The sequence below is a fragment of the Mytilus galloprovincialis genome, chromosome 6 (assembly GCF_965363235.1).
Source record: "Mytilus galloprovincialis chromosome 6, xbMytGall1.hap1.1, whole genome shotgun sequence".
Classification (NCBI taxonomy): domain Eukaryota; kingdom Metazoa; phylum Mollusca; class Bivalvia; order Mytilida; family Mytilidae; genus Mytilus; species Mytilus galloprovincialis.
In genome coordinates, this window is record NC_134843.1 from 43,242,330 (window position 1) to 43,270,013 (window position 27,684).

The window sequence follows — 27,684 nt, forward strand, 5'->3', positions numbered from 1 at the left end:
TATATTATTAATTTATCCATAGTAAGATTTTAATGGGTCATCACCTCAATTTGAAGATTTGCAAATTTAGAAATACTTTATTATGATTTGTGAAAAGTGGTAAAAGTTTTGTTTTGTTTTTTAACAGTCTGGGCACAAATCTTTAGAAATGGAGGACCAGTCTATTGAATTAGAAGGTCGAATAGATGGGTCAGCTGAGGATGGACAACCTAGGTAAGATGATAACTAAAGAAACAAAAACCTAGACTGTTGTTAATTTCATCTCCAAGTTAATCTATTCAAATAGTAAGGAATGCTTTTTTTGAGACAGATTATCAGTAGTATGGTGCATAAACAGATCTTTCTTTATTTGAATGACTGCTCAAACTATTTTTCCTGTAAGAGCTTCTCTGAAATATGCCATTTAATTATGAAGATACTGTAGACGCTTCATGCATTAGAATTAATCATTGAAATCGAAAGCCTGATTCTTTTTTAATTGAAAGGTATAAGAAATCAAAGTCCATTGAGTTTTACTTTCCTGAATATAAAAGTTGTACTGATTTTGGATAAAATAACTAACTTGGACATTAAGCAAGCAATATTCCCTCAATAGCAACATCAAAGCCAGGTTTTTAACAGAATGAAACTGAATTTACTGCATTATTCCCCATGACAAATTATTGAGGGATGATTAGACTCACTGTCTGATTGTGCAAGTCATGACCTTTTCAGAACTTAAAACTTTCAAGGATATTTTTTTTATACTTTTAAACCCCCGCTTCAGTGGACGGGGCATTTCAGTGTCCATCCATACATACATCCAAAATTTGGTTTCCGTTCTCCAACTTTAGTGTGCCTCAACTAAATGCTATGAACTTGTGCACAATACTTATTACCACAAACACAGAAGAAGGGTGGGCGGGAATTTGCCCCAAAGTTAGTCCTCATGTGCAAAAAGTGTCAATTTTGACTTTTTTATGCCCCACCTACAATAGTAGAGGGGCATTATGTTTTCTGGTCTGTGTGTCCGTCCGTTTGTTGTACCATTTGTTCGTCCGTCTGTCTGTCCAGCTTCAGGTTAAAGTTTTTGGTCAAGGTAGTTTTGGAAGGAAGTTGAAGTCCCAATCGACTTCAAACTTAGTACACATGTTCCCTATGATATGATCCAAAATTAGAGTTTTTACCACAATTTCACAGTCCACTGAACATACAAAATGATAGTGCGAGTGGGGCATTAGTGTACTGGGGACACATTCTTGTTTCGTTCTTTTTCTCGACCTGGAAGTCAGAGGGATGCTAATAGATGCATACAACTGTAGTTTACATGTAGAGTGGAACACATTTATCACAACAGTTGTTAGGTCGGAGTGAAACTAATCTGGGTTCGTCAGTCTAAAGAAGGTCATTTGCACCAAAATTTAAAAAAAATCCCATTTTTCCGATTTTGAATTTTAACTGGACTTGCAACCGGAAGTAGTCGTTTCCTTGGCATATTTAAAAAATAATAAACACGATCAGTTGCTATATGCCTTCCGGTTAACAGTATTTGTCAAGGTTTCAGTCCTCATAACTCTGTGTTTCAGACCTCTTAGGTAAGCCCACTCCTCCAAAAAAAGCATTTTTTTTTCCAATTTCAATTTTTGAAATTCGTATTTGAGCTCCGAATGAATATCAAAAGTGAGAAACATGACAATCAATAGTGTCAGATTGAGGAAACATGCATACACTTCGAATTAAATGACATTACCATGACCTCCAAATGTATGGAGCACCATTGGTGCTAAATAATGGTGGTCTGGGTATGGCCGTAATATTACGGCCCCCACATGACCAGGGTTAATATAGTTAGGGTTAATAAATTTCAATTTTTATTCCTCATTTATGGGCATTATGTTTTCTGGTCTGTGCGTCTGTTCATCTGTAGTTGAAGTTGAAGTCCAATTAACTTAAAATTTAGTAAACATGTTCCCTATGATATGATCTTTCTAATTTTAATGCCAATATAGAGTTTTTATCCCAATTTCACGATCCACTGAACATAGAAAATTATAGTGCAGATTACTTTCATAGAAAAATTTCATTTATTACATCTGTTATAGATATATGAAAACATAAGCTGTTTCAGGTGTTCAATATCATTTTGTTTTACAGAGAATCACTCTTAATGAAACTAAGGATCTTACAGAACTTTTAAAACAATCTTTACAAAGTTCTTTTTCCCTTTGAATTTAGTTTTAATGATTGACATTTTATATTTACAGAAGTACAGATCTTGTATCAATACATGTTACAGCTCCTGATGCTGATGTGAAGAAGACACCCAGGTATACTAAATAACCTTGTTCAGAGTGAGCCAAGGCTCCACTTAAAAGGCAGTACTTTGACATTTAATCGTTTACATTTTACAATTGTGACTCGGGTGGAGAGTTGTCTCATTGGCACTCATACTATATCTATTCACTGTTTATTCATAACATAAATATAACAAAGAATTAGAAATGTCATAATACTCATGTTTTTATAATAGATAATAAAACTTATTTTTATAAGAGTACAAATGTATATGATAGCATTTGTTCAATATAATTACAAACTTTTAAAAGAATTATAATAAATATGAAAGAAACAAAATACAAGTTTAATCAACAATCAATTTATTGTATTTTTTGCAAATATTTATTTATTCCTAAGTCTTCCGTTAAGTCTTGTTATGTAATTTGAATTTCCTGATTTTCAGTGAAGATTCTCTTGATGGAAAGAAGCAGGATAAGTTTGAGCAGAGTAAATCCAAGGTGTACCTCCTTCTAGAAGCTTTGTATTACCTCCTCATCTCACGGACAGAACTTATCTGCTATTTCCTTATGATACTCGACCAGATTGTCTATGCCAGCTTGTTGTCATTGCCACTTCCATTGATGGTCTTTCTCTGGGGCATGTTATCAGTGCCACGCCCATCAAAGAGCTTTTGGATTACTGCTATAACTTACACTGAGGTTATTATATGTTCTGGAAAATTATAGTTAAAATAATATATGTTGGAAACACAGATGTTGTATCTGACATGTTAATTGTAAATTACAATAAAATTATTTATATAAATCAAAGAAATTAGACTTCCTTGATTACTTCTTTTTTTTTTTAAAAGCGGGGTTAATTGTTAACAAGTTTTTACACCTGCATTTTCTGATTTCTGCAGACAAATCCTACTTTGGTAATTAGAAAACTTTTCATACCCTTCATTTTTACTTTTCATTTATTTAGTAAGAATGATTGGGTGTTTTTTCATTCACTTTTGCTTGTATGAATAAAACTTGAAAATACTTAAATGAAGCTAACAGAAAGACTACTGATCGTGGCTAAACTAAATGTTAGATATCGAAACAATATGAATAATTTAAAATTGAAAACTGTTGGTTACTGATTCCTGAGTTTGCTGGTCAATAGTCAACTTAAATTGAAGACTAAAATTACTTCTATATTAGCATCTAAATATTTGAAGTAAATATTGGTCTAAAAATATAGCAGTGGAATACATTTTTAACAAACAAACATCTGAAATCACATCTATATTTGCATCTAGACATTTTACCTTAATATTTGGTGAAACATAATAGCATTAGACTACATTTTTAACAAACAAACATCTGAAATCACTTCTATATTTGCAACTTAATACTTGACATAAATATTTGGTCTAAGATTATAGCATTGGAATACATTTTTTAACAAACAAACATTGTTATTTCAGGCTATCATTGTGGTGAAGTATCTGTTCCAGTTTGGTTTCTGGCCTTGGAACAAAGACCAGACCAATTTAGAACCGTTTTATCCACCAAGGATTATTGGAATAGAGCAGATTAATGGATACGCAACTGTGGATCTTATACTGCTGTTAGCTCTGTTTATACATAGATCTATACTCAAGGTATGTACTGTTATTTCAAGTATCCATTATTTCATCCTTTTGGTCCTATGGTCACATTCTTGTTTTACAAATGTAAAAAAAAAAAAAAGAGATTGCAGACTAATTATTGACTACATTGTTTTCAGATGGAAAGTTTGAAATAAATATTGAACAATGACCTTTTCTAAAAGGTTAACAATGATAAAACTGAACAGCTGAAATGAGGCATTTAATGTGATTTTGTCATTTCAGACTGAAATACGATTTTAATTTATGTGATATGCAGAAAATTCCTGTTGAATTCATATAAAAAAATTACAAAATGCGAGTTCAAATTTTTGCGATTATAACCCTGTTGCATTTTTCACAATAATTTCTGAATTTACAGAAGATAAAAACCTTAATTTTACATATTTTCTCCATTAACAGAGATATGGTTTATGGAAGGATGCTGAGGAGATAAATTCAGACTTTGATAAAGTAGAGGAAAAGATATCACCACATGGGTCTCCTGCACCTAAAAGGGAGGTAAGCCTTGAAAAATATTAAACGATTATTGTCAAGTGGGTCAATATATGCAATTAATTTCCCATACGTTTGTCATGGTAACATTTACTTCTGTAGCTCAGTCCATATTGTAAACTTGGATATGTATGATAGCTTGTTTAGAAGCTAAGACATTTTCACATATGTGGTTAAATTTTAGGAATACAAAGTGAGATTCATTTTTCATTTTTTTTTATACGACCGCAAAAATTTTAATTTTTTGGTCGTATATTGCTATCACGTTGGCGTCGTCGTCGTCGTTGTCTGCGTCGTCGTCGTCGTCCGAATACTTTTAGTTTTCGCACTCTAACTTTAGTAAAAGGGAATAGAAATCAATGAAATTTTAACACAAGGTTTATGAATACAAAAGGAAGGTTGGGATTGATTTTGGGAGTTTTGGTTCCAACATTTTAGGAATTAGGGGCCAAAAAAGGCCCAAATAAGCATTTTCTTGGTTTTCGCACTATAACTTTAGTTTAAGTGAATAGAAATCTATGAAATTTTGACACAAGGTTTATGACCACAAAAGGAAGGTTGGGATTGATTTTGGGAGTTTTGGTTCCAACAGTTTAGGAAATAAGGGCCAAAAAAGGGCCCAAATAAGCATTATTCTTGGTTTTTGCACCATAACTTTAGTATAAGTGAATAGAAATCTATGAAATTTAAACACAAGGTTTATGACCATAAAAGGAAGGTTGGGTTTGATTTTGGGAGTTTTGGTCCTAACAGTTTAGGAATAAGGGGCCCAAAGGGTCCAAAATTGAACTTTGTGTGATTTCATCAAAAATTGAATAATTGGGGTTCTTTGATATGTCGAATCTAACTATGTATGTAGATTCTTAATTTTTGGTCCCGTTTTCAAATTGGTCTACATTAAGGTCCAAAGGGTCCAAAATTAAACTTAAGTTTGATTTTAACAAAAAATGAATCCTTGGGGTTCTTTGATATGCTGAATTTAAAAATGTACTTAGATTTTTAATTATTGGCCTAGTTTTCAAGTTGGTCCAAATGGGGGTCCAAAATTAAACTTTGTTTGATTTCATCAAAAATTGAATAAATGGGTTCTTTGATATGCCAAATCTAACTGTGTATGTAGATTCTTAATTTTTGGTCCAGTTTTCAAATTGGTCTACATTAAGGTCCAAAGGGTCCAAAATTAAACTAAGTTTGATTTTAACAAAAATTAAATTCTTGGGCTTATTTGATATGCTTTATCTAAATATGTACTTTGATTTTTGATTATAGGCCCAGTTTTCAAGTTGGTCCAAATCAGGATTCCATATCAAGTATTGTGCAATAGCAAGAAATTTTCAATTGCACAGTATTGCACAATAGCAAGAAATATCTAATTGCACAATATTGTGCAATAGCAATTAATTTTCAATTGGAGTTATCTTTCTTTGTATAGAATAGTAGTTGATAATATATGTTGGAAATTTGCCAGACATGACTATGATGTCATTTTCTATTTTTATTTGCCAATAACTTTATGTAAATAACTTCATTGGAAATTTGCCAATATAAAATGTTGCTGATGAAGCTTTTTTTCCTTATCTTATCTAAAATGTTTTTAGATAATGTATGTTGGACATTTGCCAGACATGACTATGATGTCATTTTCTATTTTTATTTGCCAATAACTTTATGTAAATAACTTCATTGGAAATTTGCCAATATAAAATGTTGCTGATGAAGGTTTTTTTATTGTTTTATACAATAAACAATGTATATTCACTTTTACTACCAACCAATCTTTACCATTCAGTGATAACAAGCACTTTATTTTACATTTTAACCCTTTCCTGTTCCTGCTTTTTTAGTGCAATTTTCTTTATAAAAAAGTGTACTAAATGTTTTGTTCGATACTCCCTTATATGTATAGACATCAACTAAATGTTGGTATTGTTAGAAAGAGAAAACTCAGGGCTTCAAAATCAACCATTGAGATAATGGTTACCATGACAACAGGTCACGTGACCACAGTTCAAATATTAAAAAATCGATAATTTATTTCCTTGTTTTACCGTAATAGTCGTCAATCCATTGATACTACTCGAAAACCAGGTACAAATAGATATTGTTTTTTTCAGCAGAAGTAGCCTTGTATACTACCTTTTTGATTGGTGCAATTTTTTTTTATAAATTATCTCGAAAAATACATTTTTTCTGTTGCTTAGCAACAACTGTATTTTATGAGAAATACTTAATTTTTGCTTTAAATTGACAATGATACGCTTAAGAGTTATATTTTCTATGAGCAAAACGTTTTTTCTACCTCCACAAGTAACAACAGCAATTAAGGCATACTCCTTTCCAAAGTGCATCATATGGTTTCCATGGTAACGACTTTTGGAAATTTTGAAAATTATGAAAAAAGTAATAATGCATGGGCCAATTGCATTTTAAGTCAGCGAATTAGTTATGGAAATTTTTTAAGAAATATTGTTGCACTTTCTTCTTATCAAAATAATCTGAAAAGGTTATGAAACTTCTTTTAGCGTCAAATTATATATTGCATAAGTCATTTCATGAATGACTAAGTCTCCATAGTAAGACAATTTCTGACAGTTGAAGGTCAGTTCAGAATTGTGCAAAGGATGGTGCGAAATCAGTGTATTCTGAATTGTCAATATACCTAAAGCATTGACAGTTATATGTAAATTACATGCATTTGATGTATTAAATTATAAGCATGGTACCTTGCTATAGAAAACTATTAATGTACTCAACATCCAGATATGAGAGAAACTTATTTTAATGTGAAAATTCTAATTTCAGATACAGAATTAATATTAACTCAATTCTCAATACAGACTTTTCAAAATTCATTTAAATAATGAATTGACCTTAAGATATGTCTTCAATCTTTCTCTTCTTTAATCTTTCATTTGTTGACACATACTCTTTTACTGTAGTATCAGAATGCCATACATAAAAACAATTACGGCCTACTGAACAGCACAATGGCACCTTACAAACTGAACAATATGACATAACTTTACGACTTGGTAGTTTTTTCTTATTCATGTGAGCCTCTGCATTACAATAAAGACATTCTGCACGTTTAGATAAAAATAAAGGAAGATGGAGCATAGGCTCAGGCTTACAATTAAATGATTTGACTTTCATCAAAGAAATAGCAAGATTTTCTCTGAATTCCAATTGTCCGAGAGATGAAGAAAACTCAGAATCACCAAACAGCTCAGCAGATTTAGAGACGAAATCTGTAAATAATATGTAAGCATTTACAATCATGATATCTAAACAATGAAAAAATAAGACCTTCCACCAATGATTTTGTGTTCGTATATACGAGGTGTACTTATTTAGATATTGGTTTGATTTGTCGACACCACCCATGTATGCATTGTAATCACTAGTTATTAATGGCTGCTTCGTAATCGATTTCTTCCAAGTTAGTTTTACGTGACTGTATTGTTCTATAGCAGGTTGTTACATCTGATCCTTTATGAAGAGGTGAAATAAGAGTTACACATTTACAGTCCTTCCATTGCACATAAACAAAGCTTCCATTTCTGTGCCACCTAAAATCACCTCTACCTACAACTTTTTCCCAATCTTTGCTCTGCTTAAAAACAGATGGCATTGCTGAACTATTGCTACGAACTGCTCCTATTATATATATCTTATCCCGGAGTAGATCTTCTGCTAAATGTTGTGTTGTATAAAACGAGTCAACAAATAACTTGTAGCCTTGCCCTTGTATAGACCGACACAATGACATTACAACACTATAAGCTAAGCCTTTCTTTTTATCTAAGATCTCAGTTCTTTTCTTACCCAAGTAAACAAAAAAATCAAAGGTATAACCAGTAATAGAACAAGCAAGAACCCAAAGTTTGATTCCAAATCTAATTGGTTTTCCTTAATGAATTGTCTAATTCCTGAAAATTTGTGCTTTGACGCCACCATTCTTTCATCAGCAGAAATTTCTCTATGTGGATGAAAAAACTCCTTAGACTTTTGCTTAACATGTTCCAGTAGATACCTTATTCTTGTGAGTTTGTCATCTAAAAGGAAAGATAATAAACACAATTTAATTTAAAAATATTTATTTTTAAACATAAAAGCTCTGGTATATTAACCAAAAATTAATTTATTTAAATTCAAACTTTCAATTAAATTAAGTTTGAACAATTTCCTTTATCAAGTCACATTATCATCACTTATTGTAAAGCAATCTGATGCAATCTATAGTTAATTCCTGTTGGTAAAATAGTCATCCATCAAACCAGTAATGGGTGACCTTTGATGCTGAAAAAAACCAAAAAAAAACACAACAGAACCAACATGTCAACAACAACAACAAGCAATTTAAATTATTCAAATAAATTCAATATAATGTGTGTGTGTGTGCTATTTAAAATGCAGTGTCAGTAACATATATACTAGATAAATTTAAACAATTTTTTATCAACAAATCCAAACAACTATATTTCCTTACTTCATATTGAAATCATTATATGGTCTTGTAATATGTTAATATATATAACTAAGGTTTTAACTATATTTCTTTTTATTGTATGTGATATTTAATTAATCATTACTGATTCACAATAAATTTGTAATTGCTTGTTTCTATTCATTATTTACTTAATGTTAATTTTCCATGTTTTAAATATTGAAGTATTTCCAAAATTAGAAGCTTTTCAACAAATATCACATAAAGAAAGACAACTCTTGAAAAGGCAGACAACTCTTTCAATTATAACAATTTTATTTTACTTAAATTCTAAGCAATCCTGACCTTTATCAATATCTCCAGGTGAAGTGACTTGTATGAAGCATAAGATGGCCTGAAATCTTTTTTTAGTCATCACATCATTCACTGGGCAATGATCATATAACACATTGGTTGACCAATATTTCTCTAGTGCACTTAATTTGACAACCGACATATAAATTATAATTCCAAAGAACCTACAAAAAACATAATGTTTAATAAGTTTGTACATATTTTACAAGTATCTATCATTGAAAACACATTGCTAATAAGGTCGTTGAGTCACATATACTGTAATTTTTTTCCTTCTCTATGAATTCATTTTAACTGAATAGCATTGTATAGCAACTGCACACATTTATACATGCAGTACATAAAAACAACTGATTCCTTGTAGACATACAAATACCAACAAATTTCAGAATTTAATTATTACATATCTTTGATATTTTGAAGCTGATTATGCAGTATGGGGTTTTCTCATTGCTGAAGGCTGTAGTAATTTAAAAGGCAATCATACCACATCTCCTTTTTTATTTAGCTTGTGATTAATGCAAATTAATAGAGTTGTACTTTTTTTTTTAAATATTAAACATAGAGTGGTACTTTATCCACTTCAATGTAGCTTACACAATAAAATTAATCTTTACATTGAGGTCATTTTGAAAAACATGTTTAAATACCTCAAAAGCTCATCAGTTGTAACAGCTTCCCAAACTCCATTGTCTGTATAGGATGAATATTTTCCAGTGTTTATAAGATAGTTTGCTTGATGGTTTGTAGCAATACATAAAGTTGTTAAAAATTCTACTGTCATGAAAAGGTTCAAGAAGTGTAATGGTGTTTTTAAATGTTGAAGCTGCCTTCTGCAATAGAGAAAGGAGGAAATGAAATAATATAAATAAAACAGATGCTAAGACCAAGGACAACTGTTCATATATAAATTGTCTTTAATCTTTTATCAAATATTGAACTGACAAATAATTTGCCATACATTTGAGAACAATACAATCCAAAATGTGATTTTCATAAAACAATAAAAATATTAATGAAACTAATTTTACACTATCGTCCAAGCATTCTAAAATAAATGTCGAAGTAAGGTGTCAAAGTTAAAAAATATAATTGCATTTCAAGACGTCATAATTATTTGGACTTATCCATTTAAAGCAAAATGATACCAAGGAATAATAATATCTGTCGACAAAATAGTATTATTATTTTACATATTTTATTAGATCATATGTACATGTAACTATAAACACTTTCTTTCTAAAAATTATTCATTCATTAAACTGTAATTATACCTAGTGAAGTTTGTTGTCTGAAACCCAGGTTGACGCGTTGGTTTAAATGGAGTTGTTCGCAAGTCTACATTTCCATTATCCTCTGTATTATCATCCTTCCAATAAATGTGCCTTTCTAAGGGATCTGATATGGACTGAGATGACTGGGAACTACATGTATCTTGAGATGATCTATAAAAAGTAATTGTATTTTTCAATCTGAAAATTATTTCACTTGCAATTTGAAATTTCTTTTACATTTTTGCATCAAATTTCATTGTTATTAGTATCGCACTACCAGGTTGGATAAAAGTGTACTTATTCAAGTTATACACTACTACAGATCCATCATAACCATAATGGACTATTGGACAATATTTGTACATTATAAACATTTTATTTATCAAATAGATTAGCAAAAAAGAAATTCTAATACAAATCACATGTTTATTATCACATGTATCAATACTATATATATTACACAATAATATGGAGCATATATATATAATGCCCAGGACAGCAATCTAACAACACTATGGACATGATAGAGAGTAAAACATGACATCTACTGGTACACTTAAAATCCCATTCGGGTTTACTTGTCTGGAGAGATTTCTTGTTTGGCCACAAACTGAACTTCTGAATGATATGAATTATGAGTAGGCGGCCAAATCAAATAAACACTTTTGACAATAACCAGACAGCGTTACAGAAGTTACAGAACGACAATTGCAAGGAATGCGACAAAGATTATTTCTTTTCCGGATTTTAATAATATACTATCGATTTATCAACTTACAGGGTATCTACATTTGGCGGAGAGTATAGTTCGGCATCATCATCTTCTCCAAATTCCTCTCCTAACAGGAAATCTAACTGGTCCTCCTCATCTGAGGAAATACAATCGTTCTCGTCTTCCATCTTCAGATCTTGTCGGTCAAATTTAAGGTCACATTACTAAAATATATTATTTCCGGAAACAAGCATGAGGGCTATCCGGTTTAAAATATTTCAACAAAAAATCAAGAAAACTTTCGTTGTAAAATTAGAACAGGTGCGTGGAGAAATAAATGATAATTTAGACATGCGCAATATCTTTACTTTTTTCACATTTACGCAAACGTTTTTTGGGTGTTTTTTGGCCGATGTCAACCCTTTTTGAAATCGGCGTAACTTATTCATTTCTCATTCTTTCTTCAAAATTCTTTGTGTTATGAAAACTAGAAGAGAAACATATTTTTTCGCTGGTTTTTGTTTTACCTATTTCCCTTTATAAATTCTTCAATTATTTGCCTATTTAAAAAATACGGCTTTTGTTACATTTTCATTTTTTTTTTAAACGAGCAGTCAGAAAGAATCGATTTGAATGTTATATTTTTGTCAAAAAAATTAAAAACAAATTATATATTCAAAAAGCTTTACATTCAATCTTTAATTAAATTATATTTTTTTATAGTTAATATGAATTTATAAATGAAATAGAGCAAGTTAGTTGCATAAAAACGAAAACGTAATGTCGCAAGATAAAACTATGTTTTTCGTAACTGTCACATGCACTTTGAAACCATTTTATTCCCCAAAATTGCTGAAGAAACGAAATAAAAACTACACCATGAAAAAAATAAAGATCTCAGCTTTAATTTGGTGTACCCCCGAAAATTGGGGGTACATTTTTACGCAGACTGTGAACATTTTAAATAAAAAGTATGTCAAAAAAGGAGCTATCGGTACGAGAGTACCGATGGGAACGTGAAGGGGTTAATATTTTATGATGTATTTAAAAGAGTAGTTATTGTTGCAAACTCCATTAGAAATTTGAATTGATATCAGTTTTGGAAAAAGGGAAACGGCGATGTGAAAAAAAGGGGGGGGGTTTAAATTTTTCTCATTTCAGATTTCATAAATAAAAAGAAAATTTCTTCAAACATTTTTTTGAGAGGATTAATATTCAACAGCATAGTGAATTGCTCAAAGGCAAAAAAAAACTTTTAAGTTCATTAGACCACATTCGTTCTGTGTCAGAAACCTATGCTGTGTCATGATCAACTATTTAATTTTAGATTTAAAAAGTTTGAAGAAGAAATCTTTAATTGATTTGTAAAATCTTGACATTTGTTTTGTGTAAAAAAAAAAACATGTAATGTCAAAAATTTGATCACAATCCAAATTCAGAGCTGTATCATGGTTGAATGTTTTGTCCATACTTGCCCCAACTGTTCAGGGTTCGACCTCTGCGGTCGTATAAAGCTGCGCCCTGCGGAGCACCTGGTTTAAGCATAATTTAATAGCTTTATTACAAATTACAAATTACTTTCTTGGATTAGTATTCAAGCAACTGAATATTGTAAACGTTTTTTTAATTTTAGAGTTTGATATAATGTGATGTTTTTATCTATCAGTTTTTCTTTGGCTTACTTGTCATGAGAAAACTGGTCCTTTTCTAGGCATTTTAAACGTGAGACTTGTCATTAAGATTCTTGTACATTTACAAATATGATTTATTGTTAGGATACAGAGTTAGTAGTGTCTGGCAGTACTGCACAGACCTCTGGAACACACAGTAGTATAGAGGAAAGTCTAGAGGATCCAAATGGCAAGAAGAAAAAGGCAGAAATGTCTACGTATGTTAATATATATAAACTAAAACAATCTACGTTTTTGAATAGAAAACATACATGGAGAGTTTGTGCAAGAATGTTAATAAGAAACACGAAATTAAAAGAAATATAGGCACTGCTTTGCATAAATTGCAAAGATCTTACTTAGGGATTTTTTTTAGGGGGGGGAGGGGGGGACTATTGCTGTCTGGAATCCAAAAATGGGATATTTTAAGGAAATAATGAAGATCTTACAATTTTTTATTAATACACATTCCAGAAAAGAATTGAAAAATCTTAAAATCTAGCATAATGTCCTTAAAGCATTAGCCCACTATTATACTATATTTTTTTTAATTCAAAATGATATGAATTTTATTAATTAATAGGCTTGGCAAGATAGTGAACCCTTTCAAGGAGTTTTATAACCAGGTGACCAATCCAGATTACAATGCTACGACTGATGTGTATGCCTCCATGTTTTTCTGTGATTTTATCAACTTCTTCATAGTAGTGTTTGGTTACACAGCATTTGGACCACAGGTTAGTCTTCTGACAGTAAAAAACAGAATTTTTTATAATTTTTTATTAGATTCGTAATAATTTTTAAAGTATTAGACTTAGTATTTATTTTCTCTTGTTCAAGTAGTGAACAATTTGTGTGGTCAGCTTAATACAAAATAACCATTTGTTTCATGTGTAAAACAGAATGTAGCACACAATTTGAACAATATAATTTAGATTTAGCCAAGGAGGTGGCATACTGGTTAACCTTTGTCAGTCATTCCATTCTATGAAACTTGTTGCATTTGTCACGGAACTAGTAAATTGTGCAAGGATCATCATACAATAACAAAAATACAATCTGATTTTGAAATGTACATCAAGGCTCTGTGTTGAAGGCCGTACCTTGACCTATAATGGTTTACCTTTAGAAATTGTTAGTTGGTTGGAGACTTGTCTGATTGGCACTCATACCACATCTTCCTATATCTATATATGTTAATAGATAGGATAGAATAGTTCCTGCAAATGCATTGAATTTCTTTGACAGAATTATTGCCTTTTATTTTCAGCAATCAGTTGGAACTGGAGATGTTTCATCCTACATTCAAGAAGATAAAGTAAGTATATGTGGGTTGTTATTAATCTGTATTACTTTTAATAACATGCATTCATCAGAAAAAGCTGCATTCAGATAAATTCATCAAATGTGACTTCTTATTAATGCAATACTCACCCAGTCGCATTATTCATATAATTAAAAACCCTGCAGTAATATCTGTATTTACAGTATTTACAAATTCAATTATTAAGTGTCTGTGTATATAGGACTTTTATTTTTAATATGATATCTTTGCAGGTTCCTATACCCTTCCTGATCATGTTGGTAGTACAGTTTATCCTCATCATTATAGACCGTGCCCTGTATCTGAGGAAGAACGTTCTAGGGAAGTTTATCTTCCAGATTGTACTGGTTATACTGTTACATGTATGGATGTTCTTTGTTTTACCAGAAGTCACAAAAAGGTAGGTTTTCAACTAAATTCATGCAAAGTTAGGAAAATAAATGGTTTTAAGTATACTTTTAAATGAAGTTACCAAAAATTATTGAAAGAGGTGTTAAATGAGTTTACATAAATAGGTTAGATGTATGTTTTAACTTAATTTACCTGATTTACTTGTGAATTGAACAAAATAGTCTGGACTCTAAATCATTATGGGTATAGGTGCATTTACCTGATGTTGAAAAGATATTGATTACCAGCTTACAAAATATTAACAATTTGATGTTCCCAGATCTTTAGAAACATTATTGATAAGCATGGATAAAAACAAACGTACATAGATGTTCATCTATTCATTGTCTAATATAAAAAAAGCTACTTTGATATAATATGTAGTTTAGAGACTTTTGTAAAAGGTACATTTTTTACAAATTTTTTTTTGTGTTGTGTCTGTGTTTTTAAAAACAAGCATTTTAAAATACCAAGAAAAGCAAAGGAATATCTGTAATATTAGTTATATGAGCTCATAATTTCTATAATTGAATTTGTAGCATAAAAATATTTCCATATCATAGTTTTCAGCTTATGTAGGGTTTGGATAGTCACAACTTGTTCCATAAAGTACATCCTTTCTAAATAAAAGGTTTTTCATATAATTGCATTTTGTCTTCAGAATTTAAAGATATTTCTTAAGCAATAGTTCTAAATGAATAAAAACACTATCATCAGAAGTATTCTATATTTTATCAAAAAAATATGTTGATGCATTTTTTTCTGAATTATTTTATATTGAGAATCGCTAAGACTAATAAATGTTGATGTATTTTTTTTTTGAATTATTTATGATTGCATTTTGTTATCTTTGATTATCTCCCCTACAGTATGGAACACATTTTTTCCAAAAAGTGGTTGAAATGGATAGAGAGGATACACATCAAGTATAAGTCCTGCTGCCCTTCTCTTTAGATAAATAAACTGTTCTATCCTGATCAAAAGCACACTAGGTACACCAAAATTGCACAAAATGATTTTGCTATGTACAAAGTTTAGGGGGATAGAGATTTAAAGTATAGGAATTGCTCTGTCTGGTCAAAATCATGTCTGATTTATAACTTGTGCATGCTTTGAAGGATTTTGAGGCAACTTAACACTAAAGTTAACCACCACCAAATGGTGTGACCACAATAAATTAGAAGATAGTCTGTCTGTAAGGTCACAAAATTATCCTGTAGTTCAACTTGACATCCCAATATTACAATATACAAAGTCATGTCCAACTCTGTTGAATGCTGTAATTTGCATATTTTTGGTTAACACTTAGTGTATAAAGATCAATACAAGGCTTGTGTATCTTTTGGTTAACACTTAGTGTATAAAGATCAATACAAGGCTTGTGTATCTTTCATGACCTTTGCTCTCTATTACATACATAATTTAAAATGTTTTATTTATAGGAGACAGAGGTCAATTGGCCGTTTCAGAATCTAAGGCATCATGGGTAATTTCATTGTTCGTACCCCAAAGTGAAAATAACGTTACGTCATTGGTTGAATTTCCATTGTTTATAGCGTTTTAAACCAATCAAAATGCTTTGGTGTACGCTTTTGAAAATATTACCCATGATGCATTAGATTCTGAAACGGCCAATTCTTTAAGCACCCTTGCTCAATTCAACTAATGCATGATATACAAGGATCTATTTCTTACTCCTAGAAATTTCACATGTTTTATTAATCATCAGATGATTTTCCACTTGTAGTGAATTTTTTTTTTGTATTCCAATTGTCATGCATCTTGTTTAAGCACAGTCTTGACCAGTGCATCTTTCTAAAGTTGTATGTAGATAAATACCTTCTTATACATGGCTAAATATGGTAATTGATTTATCAGAAATGGTATAGAGGAACCATCAGCACACAAATAGGTTTGACTGTAAAACTTCAAAAGAAAATTCATGGAAATATAATAGATGAAAAAATCCTGTATCAAACTACTTCACTGTATGCTGTTGTCTGTTGAATTTTAATAGAAAGCATAAATTTAAACATTTTGAAAGCATTATTGTGGTCGAAAAAATTAATTTTAATTTTAATTTAATTTAATTTCTTTTATAAATGATGTTGATATTCTTACTATGAATTTAAATTATTTGAGCTACTCAATGTGTTATGTGCAATTTAATGCAAATGATGTGGAAACAGACTTCGAAGGTGGCTAGTTTTGTAACATATAAAATGGAAATAGCACATATAAATTAAAACATATTACATTCAAACCTATATAATATAATTTTAGGAAGTTTTCTGAGAACAGACCAGCACAGTTATGGTATTTTGTGAAATGTGTTTACTTTGGATTGTCAGCCTATCAGATTAGATCCAGCTATCCCACAAGAATTTTGGGTAACTTCCTCACCAAGAGTTACAATTACCTGAACTTGTTCTTGTACAAAGGGTAGGTATACCTCTCTTGGAATATTTGTATGCCCCCGTCCTAACGGAGGGGGGATTAAGTGGTACCTTTTTCCGTCCATTGCAAATATCCCCAACCAAATGTTTTGAAAATTCATACACAATGCTTATTATCTCAAAACACAGATCAAGTTTGAAATTTGGTAGCATCACTTTTACCAATCTTGAGTTATGTCCCTTCATTAATGGAAAAAATGCTAAATCTTTCGTTTCTGTTCTCTAAATGTTATGAAACTTATACAAAATGCTTATAATCATAAACCTGTCTTAACAACGTGAATCTTGCATCTGTATTACAAGTGAGGCTTCTTTGGCCCACAGACACATTCTCTATTTATTTATAAATCTCTTCTTGTTGGCGTTATGTGTAAGAAACAGTAGTACTGTAATTGAAAAGTTTTCATCATCATATCCCAACAGTACTGTTATTCTTAATCTAATGCATAAGTCATAAATGATGATGATTTTTATTCCCCCGCCGTAGCCGAGAGGGCTTTAAGTTTTACCCTTGTACGTCTATATGTACGTACGTCCGTCTGTACGTCCCAAAGTTGGTTTCTGTTCTCTGACTTTAGTTTGGCTCTACCAAATGTTAAAATACTTATACACAATGCTTATTACCAAATAATTCAGATCAAGTTTTCAATTATGTGGCGTCACTTTTATTGTTTTTGAGTTATGCCCCTTTATAAACATAAGTTATTGGGAAAGGCAAAATTGCAAAAAAAGCTACAAAAAACAACCTTTAAAATGAAGATGTGTATATATATATAGTATACCGTATACCTATTTTTATTCTGTTTGACTAGATTTGTAATTCATACTCAGGTTCTTGGCTATCCCATTCCTGTTGGAATTGAGAGTTTTAATGGACTGGATATGGACAGACACTACAATGGCAATAGGGAGCTGGTTACAGATGGAAGATATCTATGCTAATGTATATCAGCTTAAATGTTGGAGGGACATTGAAAGGGTATGTTTTTGAACTCATTCAACATAAGAAAGTGTATAAACACAATTGCTGGTTTGGTTCTACAAAATTTGAATCTAACTGGAAGAAAATATCCATGGCTGTTAGCTAGCGCCATACATTCTGACAATTGAATTAAGCAACAATGATCTAGGATTGATTTGCCATTTACCATTATAACAAACAATATTGTAAAGAAGATTCCTTTCCTGTAATTATACTTTATTGAACAATCTGTTTGCTAATAAATAATAGAAGGGATACATGAATAAAGAGTAAGTTTAGTTTAGTCTATATTTAATGAGGATTTAACAGTGCACATGTTTTCAGAAAATATCTGTCAGTGCATTTGAAAAAAAAAACATTGTTTTCATCATGTTGATGCTGCTTTGGTGACATTACATTTATGTATTTTATTTTTCACTTTAAAGTATTACTACAAATGATTTAACTATTTTCAGAATTATCCCACTCCTCGTGGATTTAAGAAGAAATCCCTGATAAAGTATGGAGTAGGAGGATTGTTGTTAATTCTTATTATCTTTATAATCTGGTTCCCACTCGTCATCTTCTCATTTGCTAATACAGTTTTCAAGGTCAACCCACCTACAGAATGTACAGTCACCATGACAGTTAATGGATTCCAGGTATGAATTAATTTTTAAGAGTTGCGCCTTACCTTAATGGACTACACACATTACTTGCAACTTATGCGTTCTGAATACATGTTTTATGGATGAAATTTTTCTAATCTTTTTGTCAGATTTTATTGTTTTTATAAGAATATGTTGCCAGTTGCTATTCATATTAAATAATTCCTTATTCTGACAGCTGATTTGGAAGTATTCAAAACAACTTTAGCTCTTGACATCAAATGTGTGAGTTAAATTTACAATATGAAACACCAAATCTTAAGAGTGGTTACTATTACAATGACTCAGTCCAAAACAATATATTTGTAATATATGTTTCAGGTGATACAAAACAAAATAACTTCCTTGATCATATGGTCAGTAGCTGGAAAAATGATTAGTTACAATTTTTGGTCACTTTTCAAATATGTCAGACACCTTCTTCCTTTATGTGAATAAACTTGGATATTTTGTCACACATTTCTCCGTAATATTTGTACAGAATGACTTCAGAAGCTTGACTGTGATGGGTTGTAATGTGTGAGCATTTTTTGGACTCTTATTGTTTTTTTTTTGTTTTTTTTGTCGAATTGTTGTATTTGCACTGCCTGATTAAATTTCCTTTTTTAATTTTATTTACAGCCTATTTATAAGATGACAGTACAGACAGAAGGAATAAGAGCTTTATCTTCTGCTGAGTACAAGACCCTCAAAGAGACATTCAATGGAAATCTGGTAAATTTTATAAATCAATTCAGTGAAAATTGATTTAAATTTAAATTGAATATACTAAAGTCATATTTTTTGGGAGAAACCCAGATAAGAGTAATCAGTAAGATTTTGATAAGAACATGATAGATACCTAAATATAAACGGAAAAGAAAATGTTCAGGATTTATAAATACTAAGCCATGTCCTACTAATTTACAGAATGCCATAGCCTTCTTGACGGCATATGAACCAGAAGATATTACGGAGATACAGTTGAATGGACAGTCCACATCTTTGTGGGGAATAAGTCCACCTAGTAAAGACGAACTTATCAAACAGTTGGCCAGTTCCAATAAAGCTAGATTGGAATTCCATGCTTCTTTCTTGAGGTAGGATATAAATTTAAAAAAAAAAGAAATTGAAAAATTATTACAGGCTAAGTAAGATTACATTTTGGGAAGAAATTGGCAACAAAGTTTTCGGTGCCATATAGTTTTACCCTTGTCCGTCATACCGACGCCATATAGTTTGACCATTGTCTCTAATTTCAGCAACAAACAATTATACAGACTTTATTTCTAAACGCCTTTAGATATTGGGCTGATTTTTGGTATGTGAGTTAACAATGATGAGTTACAGATCAAGTTAAAGTTTCATTCTGCTCCACTAATTTTTGCCAAAATTATGGGCTTTGGATTTGATAAATTGTTGAAAATCACAGTTACACATAATTTTTTTCTAAACGCCTTCAGATATTGGGCTGATTTTTGGGATGTGAGTTAACCATGATTAGTTACAGATCAAGTTTAAGTTTCGTTCCGCTCCGCTAATTTTTGGCAGAAATTACGGCTTTGGACTTTGATAAATTGTTGAAAATCAGTTATAAATCAGTTATATGGACTCTTTTTCTAAACACCTCCAGATGTTGGGCTGATTTTTGGTATGTGAGTTAACCATGATATGCTACAGATCAAGTTTAAGTTTTGTTCTGCTCTGCTAATTTTTGCAGAAAGTACAGGCTTTGGACTTTGATAAATTTTTGAAAATCACAGTACCGGTATATACAGACCTTTCTAAAAAAACAAATCACAGTTACATGGACTTTTTTCTATTCGCCTTAAGATTTTGAGCTGATTTTTTATATGTGAGACTACCATTATGTTTGTGTCCAATTGTGTTGTTAAAATTGCAGATTTTTCAACTTTTTGAGACAGGGCCATTCGTGTTGTTTTGACATATCTAATTTCATTGCTATAACCTTATTGAAGGATGTTCTGACATAATTTATTTATAAAAAAATATCTCAACATTTTTATGAGAGAATAAACAATTTAGGAAGTTATGTAAAAATGAGTATGCATTTTGTTTTCATGATATTTTCCATTGATAAATAAAAATTTTGTCAGGATATGAAATATCAGAATTTTTGAGAGCTACATTTGTATTTTAGGAGGAATGAATGTACAAATTGTATTTTTGTATTAATTGTATAAAATTTTCATTTGACAGAACTCCTGCCTCAGCATCAGCTGCGGATACATTATCCTTTCAGATAGTTAGAACTTTAGACAGTACAGAGCAAACAACATTAAGAGATATACTAACCAATACAACACAGACACCATTGTAAGTAGTTTATAAATAATGTATTTGTCAGATTGAAAAATTGTTTTTATACCATTAATTCACCTTTATCACTGAAATTTCTGTCTTTAGTATCCCAGTGTACCTCCTGCAATTATATTTGATCGTTCAAAGATTTTTATTCTATGTTAAAAGCCTAATTGATAACCACATTCAATGAGATATTATTTTATGACATGACATTATATTATATTACATGCCAAAATGTGGCTAAAAATCTGTACTGTGCATTTACTTCTGAAAATCATATAATTTCTGTACATTTAATCATGGAAAATGTAAGTATATTCCACAGTTTGAATTATGTTGAAAATAAGAATAAAATCATCACAGTAGAATATTTTCCTGTTATGTATTCCTTTTACAGGGTAATATCGAAGTTATTCCCCAGGTTTATGAAGTTACCAAGCAAGGGTTCAGCAGCTGGCATCAAGACTTTAAATGATGGTAACATTGATAATTGTTATAGTTACATATATTCTGAATCTGCTTAATTTTGTATGACCCCTTTGTAGCATCATTAAGTTTTACGCTTGTCTGTACGTCCAGAAAAAATGTTAGATTAAGCAGGGTGTTGGAATACTCAGATTTTTTCTGCAAGAATAGGCATATTTTGGGACCATGAAAATGTCTCGGTTAAAGCAGGATGTTGGAATACTCAGGTGTTGGATTAGGCAGGTTTGCCTCAACCAAATATTATGAAACTTGTATACAATGCTAATTATTACAAAATATGGATTAATTTTAAATTTGGGTGGTTTTACTTTCACCATCCTTAAGTTATGCCCCTTTATAAATTGAAAAATTGCTAAATCTGTCGTTTTCTTTCTCTAGCTTCAGTTTGCCTCAACCAAATGTTATGAAACTTGTACACAATGCTTATAATCCCAGAAATATTATAGCGAACCCTATGATAGTTTTCTATAGATTCACCTGCAAGTTACCTGTCCATTTAAACTTTTGGCAGTTCTATTGTCCCATCTAACAAATACAACAGGTATTGTTCTCTGTATAGTTTATTCACCAGGACCTTTAAATTTCTTTTAAGAGAAATATATCACTCATTGATTAATATACCTGAACAAAAAATTGAACTGTCAATGATGAAAAAATACTTATACCAATACTAAGAAAGGACTCACAAAACTGCATGTGGTGTTGTATTTATTCAATACCAAAAACTTGTTTTTAATGTGTTCAATATTATACAATTACTGTCTTTTGATGAGGTAAATGTGTAGTTTTATTGACTTTTGAAAAACTGATATTCACTGAGGCCAATGGTCGAAGTGAATATCAGTTTTTCAAAAGTCAATTAAACCACATATTTACCGAAACAAAAGACAGTAATTGTTTTATTCCATATTCCGAGAGAAATGTATGTAATGGCAATTATTAACCAAAACCAATTGTACATCAATCGTTTTTTTACCAAAATAGTGCAGGTAAAAGCACGAGACGTTATGCGCGGTGAATATCCTTTTTCCGCAGGTGAATATGCTTATTTATTCAAAATCCCATTCATATAGAAAAACCTACTAAAGTTTTATCAATATGGAATATTATTACATTGGTTGCAATGAATTACATTGATTTCCCAGTTAGATAAAAACCGATAATTTCACATGTGAAATAAACGTGGTTATTTCACTCTCTGACGTCATACAACAATAGGCGTTGTCAAGACGTCGATAACGTCGGATCAAAACAAATTGTCAATGCGTAGGGAAAAGATATAGTTCCTTACATTTTCTACATTGATTTCATAAAAAAAAGCCATTTGCCAATGTAATAAAAAGAATAACTAATCGCCGTATTTGAATATAAAAAATAAGACGTTTGACCGAACGCAGCTATGGATTAAACTCGTGCTGCGCACTCGTTTAATCCATGCGTCGTTCGGTCACACGTTGTCTTATTTTTTATATTCAAATACGGCGATTAGTTATACTATAAGTAATAATGATTTAAAAATTAAAAGTTGATTTCTGATCAAATATTCAATAAATATTTTTGTATGTTTGATAAATAAAAATTTGAATATTATTATTTTTAAATTAAGGCCTTCATAAACATAGTCTATAAATTAACAACAACAAAAACATGCAAATTCATTGGAAAATACTAAAAAATGTGTCTAAAATAAACTTTTTATTATTATATCAGATTTTATATTGAACAGATTGAAAATATATTAATGATATATTGAATAAATACAATATTGCATACAGTTTATGTGAGTTTATAGAAGTATTTCAATAAAAAAACATAATTTTTTGGTCAGGTTAATTAATCAATGAGTGATATATTTCTCCTAGAAGAAATTTAAAGGTCCTGGTGAATGAACTATACAGAGAACAATACCTGTTGTATTTGTTAGATGGGACAATAGAACTGCCAAAAGTTTAAATCGACAGGTAACTTGCAGGTGAATCTATGGAAAACTATCATAGGGTTCGCAATAACTATGTTAATCAAGCATCTGTATGAGGAAAATGACTCATGCATATTTACAAAGGACGGCATATCTGTGGCCCATAGTCACATTCTCCTTTTATCAAATCAACATAACACTTTAACAATGACAGCAGCAATTGCAGGCTAGACACAGGGCTCCTTTGGACCCCTTACAAATGTTTGTTGGTATCAAGCTATTTAGTGCAATCATTTAGATCAGAAACTTTCTGAATGTTTTTATGCCCCACCTACGATAGTAGAGGGGCATTATGTTTTCTGGTCTGTGTGTCCTTCCGTCCGTCCGTCCGTCCGTTCGTCCCACTTCAGGTTAAAGTTTTTGGTCAAGGTAGTTTTTGATGAAGCTGAAGTCCAATAAACTTGAAACTTAGTACACATGTTCCTTATGATATGATCTTTCTTATTTTAAAACAAAATTAAACTTTTGACCCCATTTGCATGGTCCACTGAACATAGAAGTTAAAAGTGCGAGTTTCAGGTAAAGTTTTTGGTCAAGGTAGTTTTTGATGAAGCTGAAGTCCAATCAACTTGAAACTTAGTACACATGTTCCCTTTTGGCTGATCTTTTTACTTTTAAGACCAAATTAGATTTTTTTACCCAATTTTACGGTCCATTGAACATGGAAAATGATAATGCGAGTGGGGCATCCATGTACTTAGGACACATTCTTATTACCATTGTTTTTGTCTCGCCTTGACGGAGTCAAAAAGCGAGTCATAGGTATGCTGTTTCCAGCGTCGGCTGTGGTGACAGCGGCTATGGCTTCAACAATGTATTAGTTTGTGATTAGGTCTAGTTTATGGTGAATCACAAGTGGTAGGTCAATCACTTTTGGTATGCAGTTGTATAAGCATTGGCACATTTCATTTCCATGGAGATTATTTGGCCCTGCCCCTTCAGTCATGGTCTATTGACCTCAAAACTTTTGCTTATTTTACATGTATATGTATTATTTTGTGATTAGGTCAGTTTATGTGGAACCACAAGTCGTAGGTCAATGATAATTGGTATGCAGTTGTATAAGCATTGTCACATCTCATTTCCATGGAGATTATTTGGCACTGCCCCTTCAGTCATGGTCTATTAACCTCAAAACATTTGCTTATTTTACATGTATATGTATTAGTTTGTGATTAGGTCAGTTTATGTGGAACCACAAGTCGTAGGTCAATTATATTTGGTATGCAGTTGTATAAGCATTGTCACGTCTCATTTCCATGGAGATTATTTGTCCCTGCCCCTTCAGTCATGGTCTATTGACTTCAAAACTTTTGCTTATTTTACATGTAGATGCATTAGTTAGTGATTAGGTTAGTTTATGTGGAACCACAAGTGGTAGGTCAATGATATTTAGTATGCAGTTGTATAAGCATTGGCAAATCTCATTTCCATGGAGACAATTTGGTTCCATCCCCTTATTCATGGTCTATTGACTTTGAAAATTTTTCAAAGTTATTATGTCTTAGTTTGTGATTAGGTCAGTTCAAGGGGAACCATTAGTGGAAGGCCAATATTAATTGATATTCAGTTGTATAAGCATTGGCACATCTCATTTCCATGGAGAATATTTGGCCTCGCCCCTCAGTCACAGTCTAATGACTTTGAAACTTATCTTAGTTTACATGTATTAGTTTGTGATTAGATCAGTTTAAGATGAACTGCTAATGTTTAGTCAATGATATTTGGTATGCCTATTTATTGGCATCTGCAAGTATCGTTTCCATTGAGATTATATAGCCCCACCCCCTCTTCATGGTTCATTGACTTTGAAACGTTCTCATAGTTTACAAGTTAATGTTTGTATTTAGGTTTGGGAACGACTTATAATAAGACAATGGGTCAATGGTAATTGTGTCATTTTCATGGAGATTGTTGAGCCTTGTAACTCAGTCATGGTTCATTGACTTTGAATATTTGCATAACTTGTGTAAGATGTTAAAGTATTGCTATTTTGATTTCAACATTTGCATTATCAAAATTACAAAAAGGTGAGACATATCTCTGTGATAACAGTTTATGTTAATGAGTATTGGTTTTAGAGATTTCAGAACCCTTTTATTTATTTTTCAGCTGTTGGTCTGAGTAAAGTTCAGTTGAACTTACAAGGAAATGATCCTATAGTTGAATGGTGGAAAGTTGACGAGTTAATGACTGGTACAGTTATATCTCCCAGTCCTGGGAAACCAGATAACGTTGTCCATCATATTTCACTTATAACCTTTAATGCCAGAGTGGCGCCATCTGGATTTAGTTTCATAACAAATTATGGGTAAGAATTTTCAAAAATATTGGGAAGACCTATTAAATTGAGAAAAAAAGCTGGAAAAAAGTACAATACTGAAAATTATTTGAAATTAGACTGTAGGTATATACCATAGTCAGGCAGCAGTCTGCGACAGCAATATTCAATGAAAACATACTCAGATGTCAACATATGACATGAACAATAAAAAGCAGAAGATGCCAAACAGACAAACAAATAACCAAAAAGACAAACCACTACATGTAAAAATTACTCAGTATCACATTAACCCACCAAAAACTTATGGATTATCTCAGGTTCTCCAGAGGGTAAGCATATTCTGCTCAACAAATGGCACCTCTTTTGTTGCTTATGATGATTGACTTTACTTTGAGTAAAACTTTTAATTCGCTCAGAGTATTGACAGGTCAAAAATTGATTCAAAAAGTAAAATCACAAAAATACTGATCTCCAAGGAAAATTCAAAACGAAAAGTCCCAAATCAAATGGCAAAATCAAAAGCTCAAACATGTCAAAAGAATGGATAACAACTGTTAATATTCCTGACATGGTACAGAGACTATGTGAAAAATTATATATGCATCATATTTCTTACTAAAAAAGAAAAAAAAACTGAAGCGATTATATATAGAAACAAGAGAATAAGTTGTTATATATATATACTTATCTCCAACTAGAATTTGATAGTTCTAGATAATCATTTATTGGCTGGGATTTTGCTAAAGAAAAAAATTAAAACCATAAAATCTTGTATTGATACTGGCAAAGCCAAATATTAAATGAAAATGGTCGGTAAAACTAGAAGATGCTAGTTTTAATGATCTTACTAATATATTTTTTTTTATAATTTTATTTTTCCTTATCTAAGCTTTAATTTTTTGTGATTTATACACATTTGGAATGATATGCATGTGCTTGTATATATATTGCAACAAAAAGTGCATCGTGAATCATATGTATATACCATGGTTTATATTGTTTACTTTGTATTATGTATAAACACTAATGGTTGCCATATTCATCCAAGTTATAAAATTGTTTTTATTTTCATATCAACTTTCACCTTTCTTTTTCTATTCTCTTTATTTGAAAGTTGAAAAGAACTTGAGATCATTTCCAAAATAAAAACAATGCAGTTACATTGTACAGTAAATTCACAAAAAATGTTTGTTGTCAGAATTTAAAATTTTCAAAATAGAGCTTAAACCTTTCAATTCTGCCAGATAATTTGCGACTTTGAAGGTATTCTTTTAATATTTTGTATGGTAAACCATTGGTGTCATATCATATAAGGCTATAATTATGTATGTTGGAATCCAAATATAACGGATACCAATGTTTACAGCGTTCTAATTCAGGGTAGACATTTGAAAAATCCACTGTTTCATAACTTAAATATCTTTTCATAATATCTCATTAAGATATTTATACTTATTTGGCTTTCAAATTTTATATTTATATTCAAATTTTGCAGAAAAGCACATTGGATGGAAAGAATTTAGAATTAATTATTTTTCATTGCAAAAAAGAAGCTTTAAATTATACATTTACTACAAAATAAAAGTGGATCAATTTCATGTTGAGGAAGTCACTTTTAGATGATTAGGTGAATTTGAGACTTTTATATTCTATTTAAGTTTAAATATCAAATCAATTGAAAATTGAAAAGTTTTTGAATACTTTAATTCTTGCTTGCTTGTAGTTAAAAGAAAAAAGTTTGCCACAAATATTAATATATCTGAAGTACTTACAAATTTTCTGCTTAAATACATATTATGAGATATCATCATTAGAAACACTTTCAGACTTCAATGTTATTCTGAAGTTGCTGACAATTATAGCCTTAGGGGTACTTTATATTGTATGCTTTTATTGTATTTATTTTCTATAATACTAATATAAAATATCAGCAGCTAGAAATTAAAATTTTAGACCAGAAAAATTCTC

At 31.0% G+C, this 27,684-nt stretch overlaps 2 protein-coding genes across 9 annotated transcripts in view; one reads left to right on the forward strand and one right to left on the reverse strand.

Moving 5' to 3' along the window:
* Positions 1-27,684, forward strand: part of LOC143079639 (piezo-type mechanosensitive ion channel component 2-like) — a 120,009-nt gene that overhangs the window by 85,768 nt on the left and 6,557 nt on the right. For all 8 annotated transcript variants that reach the window (XM_076255092.1, XM_076255088.1, XM_076255087.1 and 5 more), the window contains 17 exons: positions 128-213; positions 2,244-2,306; positions 2,720-2,975; positions 3,731-3,907; positions 4,316-4,414; positions 12,971-13,083; positions 13,449-13,602; positions 14,136-14,183; positions 14,423-14,589; positions 16,863-17,021; positions 17,867-18,014; positions 18,473-18,658; positions 19,286-19,378; positions 19,574-19,743; positions 20,864-20,980; positions 21,366-21,445; positions 25,545-25,743. In XM_076255092.1, the coding sequence (XP_076111207.1) occupies positions 128-213; positions 2,244-2,306; positions 2,720-2,975; positions 3,731-3,907; positions 4,316-4,414; positions 12,971-13,083; positions 13,449-13,602; positions 14,136-14,183; positions 14,423-14,589; positions 16,863-17,021; positions 17,867-18,014; positions 18,473-18,658; positions 19,286-19,378; positions 19,574-19,743; positions 20,864-20,980; positions 21,366-21,445; positions 25,545-25,743 (2,315 nt within the window). The remainder of the gene's footprint in view (positions 1-127; positions 214-2,243; positions 2,307-2,719; positions 2,976-3,730; positions 3,908-4,315; positions 4,415-12,970; positions 13,084-13,448; positions 13,603-14,135; positions 14,184-14,422; positions 14,590-16,862; positions 17,022-17,866; positions 18,015-18,472; positions 18,659-19,285; positions 19,379-19,573; positions 19,744-20,863; positions 20,981-21,365; positions 21,446-25,544; positions 25,744-27,684) is intronic.
* Positions 8,489-11,725, reverse strand: LOC143079640 (uncharacterized). The gene is made up of 5 exons (XM_076255096.1): positions 11,262-11,725; positions 10,484-10,654; positions 9,860-10,042; positions 9,201-9,373; positions 8,489-8,707 (listed from the first exon to the last, which is right to left on the reverse strand). The coding sequence occupies exons 1-5, from the start codon at positions 11,381-11,383 to the stop codon at positions 8,673-8,675; spliced, it is 684 nt and encodes a 227-aa protein (XP_076111211.1). The 5' UTR covers positions 11,384-11,725; the 3' UTR covers positions 8,489-8,672.